This window comes from Xiphophorus hellerii, chromosome 5 (assembly GCF_003331165.1).
Source record: "Xiphophorus hellerii strain 12219 chromosome 5, Xiphophorus_hellerii-4.1, whole genome shotgun sequence".
In the NCBI taxonomy this organism is placed as follows: domain Eukaryota; kingdom Metazoa; phylum Chordata; class Actinopteri; order Cyprinodontiformes; family Poeciliidae; genus Xiphophorus; species Xiphophorus hellerii.
In genome coordinates, this window is record NC_045676.1 from 23,932,454 (window position 1) to 23,947,725 (window position 15,272).

General features: G+C 42.3%; 1 protein-coding gene across 8 annotated transcripts in view; it reads left to right on the forward strand.

Moving 5' to 3' along the window:
* The window catches only part of crebbpa (CREB binding lysine acetyltransferase a), a 38,522-nt gene extending 25,504 nt beyond the window's left edge, over positions 1-13,018 (forward strand). For 7 of the 8 annotated variants that reach the window (XM_032562412.1, XM_032562410.1, XM_032562411.1 and 4 more), the window contains 16 exons: positions 186-357; positions 884-1,002; positions 1,102-1,341; positions 2,168-2,256; positions 2,887-2,967; positions 3,204-3,260; positions 3,967-4,044; positions 4,132-4,199; positions 4,399-4,549; positions 5,384-5,530; positions 6,445-6,558; positions 6,663-6,828; positions 6,930-7,097; positions 7,473-7,634; positions 8,229-8,510; positions 9,329-13,018. In XM_032562412.1, coding sequence (XP_032418303.1) covers positions 186-357; positions 884-1,002; positions 1,102-1,341; positions 2,168-2,256; positions 2,887-2,967; positions 3,204-3,260; positions 3,967-4,044; positions 4,132-4,199; positions 4,399-4,549; positions 5,384-5,530; positions 6,445-6,558; positions 6,663-6,828; positions 6,930-7,097; positions 7,473-7,634; positions 8,229-8,510; positions 9,329-11,611 — 4,377 coding nt within the window. In that variant the 3' untranslated portion in view covers positions 11,612-13,018. The remainder of the gene's footprint in view (positions 1-185; positions 358-883; positions 1,003-1,101; positions 1,342-2,167; positions 2,257-2,886; positions 2,968-3,203; positions 3,261-3,966; positions 4,045-4,131; positions 4,200-4,398; positions 4,550-5,383; positions 5,531-6,444; positions 6,559-6,662; positions 6,829-6,929; positions 7,098-7,472; positions 7,635-8,228; positions 8,511-9,328) is intronic. The other variant, XM_032562414.1, reaches the window with a different exon arrangement.
* The last annotated feature ends 2,254 nt before the right edge of the window (positions 13,019-15,272 follow it).

A 15,272-nucleotide genomic window follows, 5' to 3' on the forward strand; every position in this document is an offset into this window, starting at 1 on the left:
TTCATAAAAAGGTTGAGTTGAGACCAATCCATCAGACTAAAGCTTTTTTTGTCATTCAGTCTTTGGTAGAAAAACAGAGACACAAGAAACAAGCAATCATACAACTGGAAACGATTGTGCTGTCATGCATTTAATTGATTTATAACTTATTGCAACAGGTTTAACGATTGTTCTCTCGACTACAGGCTGAGAACGACTCTGCCTCAGCTTCAGTGAAAAAGGAGGAGCCTGAGGAAAAGCCAGAGCCAATGGAGGTGGAGGAGAAAAAGCCAGAAATGAAGACGGAACCCAAAGAGGAGGAGGAGAACGGAACTAACGGCACGACCTCCTCGTCTCCTTCCCAGTCACGGCGGAAAAGTGAGTCTCGTGCATCCGAGACTGATGTATCTAGGAAAATGTTCAAGGCCTTTCGCTCCCAACTGGGCCTTTAATTTTTTTGTTCTCCATCTTTGTACTTGCGGTCCACCTGGCTATTTTGACTACGTCCATTTCAAAATAAGCCCTGACTTTAAAATTATTTGGGGACGCAGAGATCCTACATTGTGGTAAAGTCTTAAAGTATGGAATTTGATTCAAGTATTTTCCAGGTCTTGATAAGAAAAAGAGGTATAGAAGCAGATTCCCAAAACGTATTTCATGTCAACTTCTGTTTTTTTTTTTTTTCCTTGCGATTAAAATACACCCAAAGCAAATTCTGATAGTTTTCTTTTTTAAATTTATATCAAGTGCAGCGTTATAGCAAAAGCTGTAATGCTCCACCTGTGAAAATTAATCTGCTTGGCTTCTTCTTTGACGCTTAACCAATTCTGAGTGCTATACTGTCGGGTGGGACAGAAAATGTTTGTATTTCCAAACCCTTAACTTATTGTATTGTTTATTTCAGTATTCAAGCCTGAGGAGTTGCGGCAGGCTCTGATGCCGACTCTGGAGTCTCTGTACAGGCAGGACCCGGAGTCGTTGCCGTTCAGACAGCCTGTAGACCCCATGCTCCTCGGGATCCCGGTACGAATCACAAAAACTCCCTCCGTGTCCGGCGCTATTAGTGGACACACTTGGCGCCATTTTGACTCGTGTATACTTTTCCTTCCCGTGTTACTCTAGGACTACTTCGATATAGTTAAGAACCCCATCGATCTGTCCACGATAAAGCGCAAGCTTGACACGGGACAGTACCAAGAGCCCTGGCAGTATGTGGACGACGTGTGGCTGATGTTCAACAACGCCTGGCTTTACAACCGCAAGACGTCCCGCGTCTACAAGTACTGCTCTAAGCTGGCGGAGGTTTTCGAGTCCGAGATCGACCCAGTCATGCAGGGTCTGGGATACTGCTGCGGGAGGAAGGTAAGATTCATCCTGTGGTTAGCTTGATTCCTCCAATGTTTTTTTTTTTTTTATCTCATTCACACTTAAGTCATTTTTACATTAAAATCTTCTTTCTCTTACTATAAAAAGAACTACCTGGCATTCCAGCAATAATAATCTTTATACATGTTTATAACTCAATGTAGACTTAAGATATAGTACTCATGTTTTATACTCATGATTGATATTTTAAATGAGTGTTTTCAAAATTTTTGTTTGAGATTTTCATGTTAAGAGCATTATACATTTTTTATTATACTAGTTTGTGGAAGTGCTCCACAAACTAATGCTAGTTTTTTTTTTTGCTCTGTTTTGATACGACTTGTTGATAAATGTGTTCTTTTATAAATTTCAGTGTGTGGAAAAACTAAACACTGTTTTAAAACAATTCTTACATCAAAACTGTTGTAAAAATGGATGTATGGCGTTAAAGCCATCAAAATCTGTCTCTTTGGAGTGAGTGTTTTTAAATGGTAAGAAAAACAACAACAAAACATGACAGAATTTGAAAAAATATAGATTTGTGGTTGGTTTAAAAATGCCTTGTTCCAGTATGAAATGTACATACATATTGTGGATTGCATTTGTACTGCTCTGTTTTCTCTGTGCTTTGTTTGAGAATTAGTAAAGCAGCATGAATAGGGTTTGATGCGAACTGTTTTTCTTTGCAATTCTTCGCGCCACTCCTCCAACATATAGAGAATTGCACACAAAAAGTCAGAAAGTTGAATAATCAGACCAGTTTTTCTGCTTCCGATTGAAAACGCTTGCTGATAAATTTATGAGCCGCTCTTTGTTTCCGCAGTACGAGTTCTCCCCTCAAACTCTCTGTTGCTATGGCAAGCAGCTCTGCACCATACCTACCGGAGGCACCTACTACAGCTACCAAAACAGGTACGTCTGCACCGTGTTTTTTTTCCCCAGAATGTTTTAGTGTGTTTCAAATCCAAGCACCTTGAAAAATTCTAACTTGTATCTGCAGGTTTACTTCATATTAAATTGAGGCATTTGAACAGCCTTGTCCATACTTTGCAGCCAGGTTCTGTTCGACTGATATGTCCTTCTAGCTGTTTCTTTTGTAACGATCAAAAAATAATCTTAGTTTAAAGCTACAAACATCTTCGCCCATCATTACCTGCTGCCTAGCAGCTGAGATGTGGCACATTTTCACTCACATTTTGGATTTCTTCCTCCCCCTGCTGCATGATTAGCGCAACTACAACTTTTTTCCCCCCCCCTTCTTCTCACTTACACAATTCACTTAGAGCGAGCAGCAGCGTTAGAGAGACTGCATCAGACTCTTGCAGCACAGCTCATTTACACTCTCAATGGGAGCTCCAGGATTCCCCACCGTCTGTCAGAAAACATAAAAACACGCTGTAGTTGGTGCACACCTCACTTGGGGAGTCACAAACAAGTAGCAAAACATCAAATCATCGGGGTTCCAAAGATGTGCGTACCGTACGACGACCTTTTTTGGTTGGAGTTGCATTGAGAGTATGGATGTGTTTTATTCCCCTTCAGGTATCATTTCTGTGAAAAATGCTTCAATGAGATCCAGGGAGACAGTGTGACGTTAGGAGATGATCCCGCACAGCCGCAGACGTGAGTGAACGCTAAATTAATTCAGGCACCGAAGCAGCCATGTTTGTTGCGAACACGGCAATGCTCAAATTTGTGTTTTTTGTTGTATTTTCATTAAATTAGATGTAGAACTTTTAATCCATAGTTATTCCACATGTAAAGTTTCTTTAAATGTAAGAAATGATTTATATTTACTTGAGACATTGTGTTATGATGGTAATAAAGTTTTTTTGCTCTTGTTTTTCTCAACTCTTCAGAATGATATCAAAAGACCAGTTTGAACGCAGGAAGAATGATGTTCTTGACCCTGAACCGTAAGTAAAACAAATACTTTCATTATTTTCCTAAAGTTGCTGTCTTTAAAATGAAATTCTGTTTTTAGTAGGTTTCCCTGCACATCCTTTTCCTGAGAAATTCATTTAAATCAAATGAGTTTGATTTAAATTCCCTTCACACACATCAACCTTAGGTTGCTTTTTCCTGTCGTTTAGATATTGTTAATTTTCAACATTTTGTCTCATATTAAGTGTTTTTAATGAATCAAAGTGCTTCCAGAGTGTGTCCTCTTGTTATGTTGTCTTTTATTTTTTAGTAAAACTCTGGCAGCATTTATTTCATCTTAGTTTTATAGTTCTAGCTGAGGAATTCAGATTATTTTTTTTTTTTTTTAACATTGTAAAAAACTAACAATATGCTATTCATAAAACTTAATGTGGGCTGTTGATGTTGGCAAATTTTTCAAAGCATTTGAATCACACAGATTTTATTTGTGACTTTACTAGCATCAATCTGAAACCAAAGATATTAAGTTGTCTTAATATATTTTTTCGAAAGTAGTCTTAAATTGACCATGTGTTCCTGAAGGCTTTTCATTCTCGATCTTTTCAATGGACTCTGAAGTCATTAGTAACCTTTTATGAAATGAGGCTAAATTTATCCAGGACCACCTCAAAAACCTTTATCTAAAACATAAAATCCTCAGATTAAAGATGTTTAATTTCTGGGGTTTTTTCCATCCAGATTTGTTGAATGTAAAGATTGTGGACGCAAAATGCACCAGATCTGTGTTTTACACTACGAGGTTATTTGGCCATCAGGGTGAGAAGTTCTTTCTTGCTGTATTTTTCTAAATCTCTTATTTGTGTTCAGATAAACAAAGTGACATTTTTCTCTTAATGTGTTCAGATTCATCTGTGACAACTGTTTGAAGAAAAGTGCAAAATCACGGAAAGAAAACAAGTTCACCGCTAAAAGTAAGCACACCCTATTCTTAGCCGTGATGGGTTTTTTTCTGCACTTTCATTAAGATTATTGCATTAATCTTTAAGACTGTGCTACTTTTAATGGCGACCTAATGTTTGAAGTCTCGATGAAATTCCTTCCTTTTTTACAATCCGAATAAGTGCCAGAGTTGGTTTTTAAATGTTGCTTGAATGTGCTGCTTCGCTTCAGGGTTACAGTCCACCCGACTGGGAATGTACATAGAGGACCGTGTGAATAAATACTTGAAGAGGCAGAACCATCCGGAGGCCGGGGAAGTGTTTGTGCGAGTGGTAGCAAGCTCTGACAAAACGGTGGAAGTTAAACCCGGCATGAAAGCCAGGTGAGCTTGGAACGGGTCGGCCGACCTCAACCCCCCCCTGGTTTAAGAAACGGGTTGTGTTTGTCTCTGACTCGACAGACTAACTGTACAACCTACATGTTGCACAAAATGGGTTTGACTCACTGCTACTGCAAGTCTGCTTCGCTCATTCCCCCCTGAAAGGAACACAATCCCTGATTGAACAGCTTGTTATCATCAGGTTTACTGATTAATGGTGTTTGCTCCTTATTGATTAACACAATCTTCCTCACATGACCTTTCAGTTCTACATTGTAACCTCTTCAGGCGCTCCTTCCGTGTTTCTGTTTAACAGAGTTTCTATATATTCTTGAAAGGTATGAATAATAATAGACTTTCTATGCCATAATAAAGAATAAAATTAAGAGTCCAGATTTCTTCATTTCCATAACCTAAAATATTCAAATTAGATTTTCCTAAAAACAGACTTTTAAATATTTGATTTATTTTTAAATGCCATCCTCTGTCTTTGATTTTCTCCCATTAAATTTATTTTTTGTAAGCAAACAAACAAATGCGTTCAGAATTTAAAAGGGTTTATTTTTACCACTTTCTTTGCCACTATGCGCTTTTTGATAGTCTTTTTTTACATTTTTTTTTTACAAGATGTCTGGTTCAAAATAGTAAACCTCGCTTCTTTATTTTATAAACAATTATTCAAAAGCTTCAAGAAAGCATCTTTGTATACCAGAGGACACCAATTACATTTGACTGTTACAGTGTGTGAAATTATACTTTCTAAGAGGGCAAAATATACACCATCGCCATCATATTTGTGTACATTTTTAATATTTTTTTATGTTCCTTTCATGTCAGGTTTGTGGACACGGGTGAGATGCCCGACACCTTTCCCTACAGAACCAAAGCACTTTTTGCATTTGAGGAGATCGATGGTGTGGATGTTTGTTTCTTCGGCATGCACGTGCAGGAGTACGGCTCCGAATGCCCATTTCCTAACACTAGGTTGGTTTGTTTATGCATATATAGATGAACCCAAATTAATTAACAATTAATGTGTTTCAGTTCAAAAACTAAATGTACATGAATTCGTTACACCCAGGGCTATACATTTCAATAGTTTCTTTCAGAATTTTTAGTGATGCATTTATTAGAAAATTTAGGCCAAATATCAGATATTAGTATTGCTTTTGTGACTGAAAATGGATATTTACCAATATTACGTGAATATTTCACTACTCTTTTGACGCTTACAAAAAACAAAACAAAAAAAAACACAACCACACGGCGGACTCCACATAGAAAAATTGATTTTGTGGAATTTGTGAACTGCAGCAGGTGCATAACACCCAGACGTAAACCCAGGACATAAAAACAATACAACTGTTGTCAGAATCTCCTGTGAAGAGAAAAAGGACTGGACTGTTGGTTAGAGATCCACAAGTCCTGTTTTCAGAAGAAAACTTAGCATTCTTTTGTTTGCATCAAGGTCCCAGAGACTAGAAGAAGAGTGGAGAGGCGCCATGGTGATCATGTCATCCGCTGGTGTTGGTCCACTTTGTGTTCATCAAGTCTAAAATCAATGCAGCATTTTAATAGGATGTTGTAATGCACTTTATGCTTTATGGAGAAGCTGTTTTCATTCTCCGGCAGGGCTTGGTACCTGGAACCAGTTTGGTATCCAAACTGCCAAATATACAAAATATTTCTAAACTAAAGTTTGGGTTTTTGTTCTCTCTCAGCCATAATCATCAGCACAAATTCTTGGAATGCATCACTTTGTTGGAAATAAACCCAAATTATTTATACATTTTCAATTTAATTACGGAAGTGAATTTTAAATGATCTTGTACTTAAATGGTCTTCACCTCTAATTGACTTAATCTGTTAAATTGACATTGTTCTTTCCGACTTTGCAGACGGGTCTACATATCATACCTCGACAGTATTCACTTCTTCCGACCCAGAGTTCTACGAACAGCGGTGTACCATGAAATTCTCATTGGCTATCTTGAGTATGTCAAAAAACTTGGGTAAGTCCTACATTTTTTATTTGATAAAATTGATAAAATAAATAAAAAATGTTTCCTACCGGAGCTGCTTAGTGATATGAGCTTTGGTCTGTGCGGTTCTGAAGTTACACGCAGGGCCACATCTGGGCGTGTCCGCCCAGCGAGGGAGACGACTACATCTTCCACTGCCATCCTCCAGAGCAGAAGATCCCCAAACCGAAGAGACTGCAGGAGTGGTACAGGAAAATGCTGGACAAAGCTTTTGCTGAGAGGATCTTGCATGACTACAAGGTAGGTAAAGGTTCTTAGAGAGGACGACGTTAATGGCAACACTTTATGTCAAAATCATCATTTTTAATTATTGATCAAAATTTCCTACGTCTTTTCCGCAGGACATCTTCAAACAGGCGACTGAGGACCGGCTGACCAGCGCCAATGAGCTGCCGTACTTTGAAGGCGACTTCTGGCCCAACGTGTTGGAGGAGAGCATCAAGGAGCTGGAGCAGGAGGAAGAGGAGAGGAAGAAGGAGGAAACCACTGCGGCCACGGAAACTCCAGAGGTACCGTCGCTTAGTGAGAAACTTACAAATATTTGAACCTTAATCCCTTAAATTTCTCTTTTGAATTGATGAAATTATCGCTACAATTAACGATTATTTTGATTATTGATTGAGCCGTAGATTATTCTGACAATTAATCGGATAAAAAAATTTGGTACGTCCTGCAGATACTTCAAATAAGCCTATATTAGAAATGTATCAATAAAATGGGAGTAAACAAAATCCTTCTTTTAAAAAAGAAAAAAAATTTTGCCTAAAATGTCAGAAAATGTGATGGTTTATGCATCGAACATCAGTAATGAACAGAGTAATGGTGGCATGGAGAGGTTTTTGTGATCAGAGTCTGTCCTCTAACGTCTAAATGTTGTCCCTCAGGGTACCCCGAGTGACAGCAAAAACGCCAAGAAGAAGAACAACAAGAAGACGAATAAAAACAAGAGCAGCGTGAGCCGAGCCAACAAGAAGAAGCCCGGGATGCCGAACGTAGCGAATGATCTGTCCCAGAAGCTGTACGCCACCATGGAGAAGCACAAAGAGGTCAGCTTGTTTTTAAAAGGTTTTCTTACCAGATTGATGCTTAAATGCTCTCTGTCCAATCTGACTGGACTTGAGCCATTTTGCAGAAAAAAAAAGTGTCTTCTGAAACAATCCATGGAACTGGATGTAGGTATTTCAGCTTGATATTTTTTCCTATTATTTAACATTTGTAAACATCTTGTAAATTTCCTTTTTGGGGAGCGGGAGGGTTTAGTATAGAAAAAAGGTAAACTGGCTGGCTGCTCACAGAGCGGTCTCTAAGCAAAAAACAGAAAGTTCAATGAAAAGAAAATTTGTGATATTGTGTCGTAACTTACCTTTTAATTTAAATTTGATAAAATTGATATCAAATTTTATCAAATGATTAACAAAAACATTTAAATGTTTTTGTTAATCCTTAGTATTTGTAGCATTTTTATTTTATTTGCCTTTTTAAATTAAATTATTGAAAAAACCTCCTAATATAACTCAAATTCATTGCAAAACTAAGTTAAGACTCCAGCTGACGGCGCTGTGCCTTTAAACGGCAAGTCTGTACTGTTTTGGATTGATTTCCTTCTTTTCCTTTACGGATTTTTTTATTTTTATTTTTAGGTGTTCTTTGTGATCCATCTTCACTCTGGCCCCCTGGCCAACACCCTGCCGCCCATCGTCGACCCGGACCCCATGATCTCCTGCGACCTGATGGACGGCCGGGACGCCTTCCTGACCTTGGCGAGGGACAAACACTGGGAGTTCAGCTCCCTGAGGAGGTGCAAGTGGAGCACCATGTGCATGCTGGTGGAGCTGCACAACCAGGGACAAGATCGCTTCGTCTACACTTGCAACGAGTGCAAACACCACGTGGAGACACGCTGGCACTGCACTGTGTGTGAGGTGGGTCACTCTTTTGTTTGTTTCTTTACGTCTTGTTTCAAAAAGCGTCCACAGGAAGCAGAATTTTGTTTGAGGTTAATGTGCCCCTCTTAACTTAGAGACTTTAACATGCTTCTGTTAGTTTATAAATCACAAAATGGCTTAGAAACAAAACATTTTAATGTTCTGAATACACAGGAACCAAACATGCATTCAACTTCTATGCACCACAAATCTGGAACAAACTTCCAGAAAACTACTAAACTGCTGAAACAGAGTTCCTTCAGATTAAGGCTAAAAACTCACTTGTTTAGAGTTCCTATAGATTAAAAACAAATTGGAACATTGATAAATATATTTCATGATTACTCTTGATTATTTTGATTGGCATTTGACCAAACGTAATGTTTGCTTGCTTCATAATTGGTTATTTTTATTTTTTGTTATACAAAGCACTTAACAAATAATCTGAACACTTCACCATTTTGGTAGCCTCAAACAAATCCAATTTTCTGACTTTATAATGGTAGTTTAAGTTATAGAAATTGTGATTCCTGTACTTTCTGAACTACAAGTTGATCTGGAGTATAAGTCACACCAGTCAGAAATGTGCCACGAAGAGGAAGCAATATGACTCAGTGTGGCTAGTTGAACGAGCGACTTATAGTGCAGAAAATATGGTATACTAATACTATTTGACAAAATATGTTTGTTGCTTGTTTCATGATTGGTTACTGTATTACGTTTTTATGATGTAAAGCACTTTGAGCTGCCTTGTTGCTGAGATGTGCTGTATAAATAAACTTGACTTGACTCGCCTGTTATTTTCTCTGCTTCAGGACTTTGATCTGTGCATTAGTTGCTACAACACGAAGGGCCACGAGCACCAGATGGTGAAGTGGGGTCTCGGCCTGGACGACGACAACAACAGCCAAAGCGGCGAAGCCTCCAAAAGCCCGCAGGAGAGCCGGCGTCTGAGCATCCAGCGCTGCATCCAGTCTCTGGTCCACGCATGTCAGTGCCGCAACGCCAACTGCTCTCTGCCGTCCTGCCAGAAGATGAAGAGGGTGGTGCAGCACACCAAGGGCTGCAAGCGCAAAACCAACGGGGGCTGCCCGGTGTGCAAGCAGCTCATCGCATTATGCTGCTACCACGCCAAGCATTGCCAGGAGAACAAGTGTCCGGTCCCGTTCTGCCTGAACATCAAGCACAAGCTCCGACAGCAGCAGCTGCAGCACCGGCTGCAGCAGGCGCAGTTGATGAGGAGGAGAATGGCCACCATGCAGGGCCGGACCATGCCGCTGCCGTCCCCGCCCGCTGCCGCCGCGCCCAGCACTCCCACGTCCCACGCCCAGCCCAGCACTCCTCAGACGCCGCAGCAGCCGCTGTCCAACCAGCCGCCGACGCCCAACTCGGCGGGCGTCACGTCCCCCGCCTTCCCCGGCGTGCCGCGAGCGGGCCCGCCGCAGGCGAGCGTGTCGCAGGGCAAGCCGGGCCCCCACGCCTCGCCCCTGCATCAGCAGCAGTCTCCTCTCCCTCAGCCGCCTCAGCAGCGCCAGCAGCAGGCACCTCTTGCCGCCATCAAGATGGCGCACCACATAGAGATGATGGCGCAGGCACAGCAGAACCAACAGAATTACAGGGTCAACATGAATGGCCTACCCATGACCCCCCAGCAGACGCAGCAGCAGCGCATGGCTCAAACCATGCAGATGGTGGCGGGGCCCCGCGGCCCCCAGGTCATGCAGCAGCCCAGTTTGGGGCAGTGGCCCGCAGCCGCCGGCCCCATGCCAGCTCAGAACCAACAGCCAGGCGTGGTTCCAAACCAGAACACGCCGCAGCAGGCCATGAGCATCCAGCGAGCCATGATGGCGCCCGGGCAACAGGGTCAGCAGAGGATGCTGATGCCGCAGCAACCAGGTCCGCGGCCGCAAACCCCCCAGAGAACAGGCACCATACCCCCAAACGCCCTTCAGGACCTCCTGCGCACCTTGAAGTCCCCAAGCTCCCCGCAGCAGCAGCAGCAGGTCCTCAACATCCTGAAGTCCAACCCGCAGCTAATGGCAGCTTTCATCAAACAGCGGACAGCCAAGTACCACGCAAGCCAGCCGCAGCAGCAGCCACAGCCGCAGGCTGGTCAGCCGCAGCAGCCTCAGCAGCAGCAACCCGGCATGCCAGCGATGCAGACCATAGCCATGCAAGGCGGGCCGGTGCAGAGGGCGGCGATGCCCCCTCAGCAGCCGCAGCAGGCTCCGGTGCAGGGCATGGCCCAGCTGGGCTCAGGGCAGCTGATAAACGCGGCTCACAACGCCAACCCGCAGATCCAGGAGCTCTACCGCCGGCAGCTATTGCGACAGCAGCAGCAGCAGCAGCAGCAGCAACAACAACAGCCGCAGCAGCAAGGGGTGATGCCGCAGGGTCACCTCGGTCAGTTTCCCAATCAGCCGCAGGGAACTCCTGTGATGTACTCCCACATCCGCATGCAGCAGCAACAGCAGCAGATAGCCATGCAGCAGGCGGGCGCTGCTGGGGCAGGGGGCGTAACTATGGGTCAGCTCCCACCAATGGCCCAGATGGCCCAATCCGGGATGAGCATGGACTCCGCTCAGAACCTGCTGCATCAGCGCATGCAGCAGCAGCAACAGCAGGCGCAGCTCCCCCAGCAGCAGCAGGCCGTCCTCAAGCAGCAGATGGGCTCCCCGGCCCACCCGAGCCCCATGAGCCCCCAGACCCACCTGCTGGCCGGCCAAGCTCAGGGCGCCGCCCACCTCTCTGCCCAGCCAGGACTGGCCAACGCCCTCGGCAACCAGGTCCGCTCCCCGGCACCCGTCCAGTCGCCTGCGCAGCAGCAACAACCGCCGCCACATTCCAGCCCCTCGCGGCAAGTTCAAAACCAACCGCAACCCTCGCCGCAGCACCCGGCCCTGCCGCACTCGGGGTCGCCCCACCCGGTGCTGGGCGGCCCGCTACAGTCGCTGGAGCAGGGACACCTGGGGACACCGGAGCAAAGCGCCATGCTGCCGCAGCTCAACACGCCCAACAGGGGGGCACTGAGCAGCGACTTGGGGCTGGTGGGTGACGCCACCGGGGACACGCTGGAGAGGTTCGTGGAGGGGTTGTAGCATTTTGTAACTGGGAGCAAAAAAGAACTCTTTTCTCTCCCAGTGCCCCCCTCACCTCTACTCCCCAGTTTCCCCCTCGGACTCTTTACCCCACCAGAGGGCTTTGTTCGTTTTTTCTAAGATTGAGAACGTTTTCGTTTTGTACTGACATGTAAAAAGTTTCAGCTGTTTTTGGGGGGAGGGCGAGAGGTGACTAAAAATAAACTCGGTCAAGAAACAAACTGTTCTTGGGAATGTAATAGTTTCCTAAACCCGAAGCGTCGGGTTTGTTTTTCTTTTCCTTAAAATGTTTGAGGAATTTGCAAGTTTTCTTCATAAAATAAAATTAAATCACAAAGAATATATTTTTGGTTGAGACCAAATGTGTTCCGTACTCAGTTTATTTTCATTTGTGGTATGATTTCATGCCTTCTTTTTTTTTTTTTTTTAGAAAAATGTAAAATTGCATTATACCTTTCATATCTTTTATTTTGTACCGTTTTTTTTTTCTTTTTTGAAAAAAAAGTCATGCGTTTTTGTGTTAAAACTGTAAAAATATCTTTTTTGTCTGGGAATCGGGACAGGTTTGTTTTTTCTCTTCGCGAGCCGTCATTCCTGGCAATTGTAATCTAGTATTGTACCATTACTGCGAGACGATGCATTCAGGGACGGCAACGGCTCCCTTTTTTTTTTTCCGACTTTTCGTTGTGCGTGTTTTTGAAGAGCACTCGGTCGTATTAACGTAGGAGCTGGCCTGCGGCAGGCTGCGTATTCGCTGGCATGTATGCAGGCGCACATGAAGACACTGATGCACAGACCCTCACCGTCACTAATAGGAACACTGCTCTGAATGAGTTTTCACAGAGGACTGCGGACTTCAATCTCAAATTGGAAAAAAAATATAAAAAAATTCTTCTGCTGGTGTAGAAAGTTGTTGGGTTTGACTAAAAAAAAATAAGAAAATTGTCATACCTTTTTATTTTTTATTTTATTTTTTTCCCTTGTCATACAAATGTAAAGTGTAAAGAGAGCGTGAGAAAGAGACCAGCCCCCTAAGCTGAGGTGGAATGATAACAGGTTGTTTTGCAGAAAACGATCTCAGATGATTCCCAAAAGCCCCAGGTTTTACACTAAAGTTGTGAGCTATCAACGGGTGAAAGGGCAACATTTGAGATTCACCGTAAGGAAAGCTTCATTGTCATCAACCGTCGTTCCTCTCACAAACACTTGAATTTGGGGGGATTTCCTTTTTCTCCTATTGTAAATCAAGCTATTAAGCAAAATACTATAAATATAAGGAAGAGAGAATGAAATCACTGTATAAACTGGTAAAAGATTCATTTCTTACTTATATACCATATTGTTAAATAAACTGTGTGCAACAGAAGAACGCCAGTACTCTGTTGACTGAATGAGGCAATACTTTTACTGTTGGTGTGTGTCATTCATTTCAGTGCAACTTTTCTGTCCTTTAGCATCAACTTTGGCCACATACCCCATATTGAATCTTCTAATACCTAAACCATTGCCTATTTCCCCCTCTTTATAGCTGTATACTTAAAAATATACATTTATATTTCTTTCCTTCAGAGTTTAGCCTAGTGTGTAAATGCTCAACTCCTCCATAATTAATTTACAGGTGCATTTAAAAACACTCGACGTCAAAAAGTGAACTCATGTTTACTATATGCTGTGTCTTATTCCAACTGTTTTTAATTCAGTTTATCGGGATTTTTTTATTTATCGGCATTTAAACTATTACGAAGATGTTAACTTGCACACTCACTTTTTCCTTCCACTAAACTTTCTATCAATATAAAGTTTTACAAGTATTTCAGGTTGGCTTAAGGCTGAGGGGCCCACATCTGCAGGAGGACAAGTCTGGAGGTCTGTGATTCTTCCCCCACAGCCGCAGGGTCCAGTGTAGCCGATTAGATGTTATGTTTAACAGCAGCCATGTTGTAACTCTGTGCCACTACCCTCATTTCTTTCGCTTTTATTTCCATCTTCTTGCTAATAGCAACAGGAGAAAACTGGTCTTACACCAGTTAGCCCACTTTGTCAGGATTGACCAATTTGTGATAAAAAAAAAAAAAGTCTTCTCATACTTGTTCTGTTTTACAGCAGCAGTCAAATCGAAATTAAGTACAGACAAAAAAATATATAATGTATATAAATGAGCTAATATTGGAGCCAGGTGTGTTGAAGCAGAGACATCTAGTTGCAGGACACTGGCCCTTGAGGAATGCAGTTTGGGACCACTGGCATAAAGTACGCACCACTGCTAAGAGGAATTGCCTTTCGAGGTTAATAAACTACCGATTATCAATTTGTCTAGCCATGGTACTGTCGCAACATTAATGATGAAGAGCCGTTTAGGAGCTAAGAAAGACCCGGTTCTTGTGTGTCTCATCCAAATTATCTGGATCTCGAGAAAAAGCCGCAATTCCCATCACTATGAGAATCATAAACATACTATTAAATATTGGTGAACAGAGCCAACAGCCGAAGGCTTCATGGCCCTAAACGATAAAATTAGTTAATTAGTGACGCAGTTATTTTATTGTTAATAGGTTGCGGCTTGCACATGCTCTTTCTGTAAAATTGCTCATTTGGGAGCAATTTTCTGTTTTTTGAAAATCAGCTTAACAATCTGACTAACGTTCGCGCACGTGCTCCTTCTAGGTGTTTTTGTACTTTCCGTTATTTTAGACATACTGTAATATTTATTATATATTTATTCAGATTAAACAAATTATATCAGAAAATACTCACCAGAGGATATTCAAGAACCAATTTTCAAATGACAAAGGCCATAAACTAAACTTGGCTCCATATTTTTCAGCAAGTAGGGGGCGCCGTCTCGACACTCATTGGATACTATGGCGACTTTTTTTTTTTTTTTTGTTACGTGTATAAAATAAAATAAAATGTTCAGGGCTCAACAAAGGGTTTTTTTTCATCCAATGCTAGTGTGTATCCTTTCTAATGCTACCCCGGGCTAATGCCTATGTGGCCCATATCAAAAACCCCGAACCCATATCTGAACCCATTTCTTTTTTTTTTTTTTTTTTTTTTTTTTTTTTTTTTTTTTTTTTTTTTTTCTCCGAAGAGTTTTTGCGGCGCTAGTGGCTCGTATTTTTTCCACAGTAGGCAGACAGGAAGGAGGGTGAGGAGAGGGGGGAAGACATGCGGCAAAGGTCGTCGGGACCGGGAGTCGAACCCGCGACGTCCGCGTCGAGGGCTAAGGCCTCCAAACGTGGGGCGTGCTAACCCCCTGCGCCACCACAGCACGCCCCCTGAACCCATTTCTAACACAATATGTCATTTTACACATCAATTCTCAGAAGGTTTCGCTCACGGTTGGAGGTCTAGATTTTATTTTATTTTTTTTTTACTTCCTTTTCCAGTGGAGCAATTATTGCATTCATAGTGAATTGGATATTTTTCATATGAACGCAAAATAAAGCTGGAAACATTAATTAATTAATTAGTACAAAAGCCAGTGTAGCTACAGAATTTGAGGTTCTTGTTCAAGTCAGAAAATCTGTCGTCGGAAACTCGGTATTTATTCTATTAAAATATATTAAATATTACGTTATGTTATTTTACAGTGAGTGACGTCAGCGAAGAGGTCGTCTGAATAATCCCTGTTTATTGGTTAATTATCACGTGACCGGAC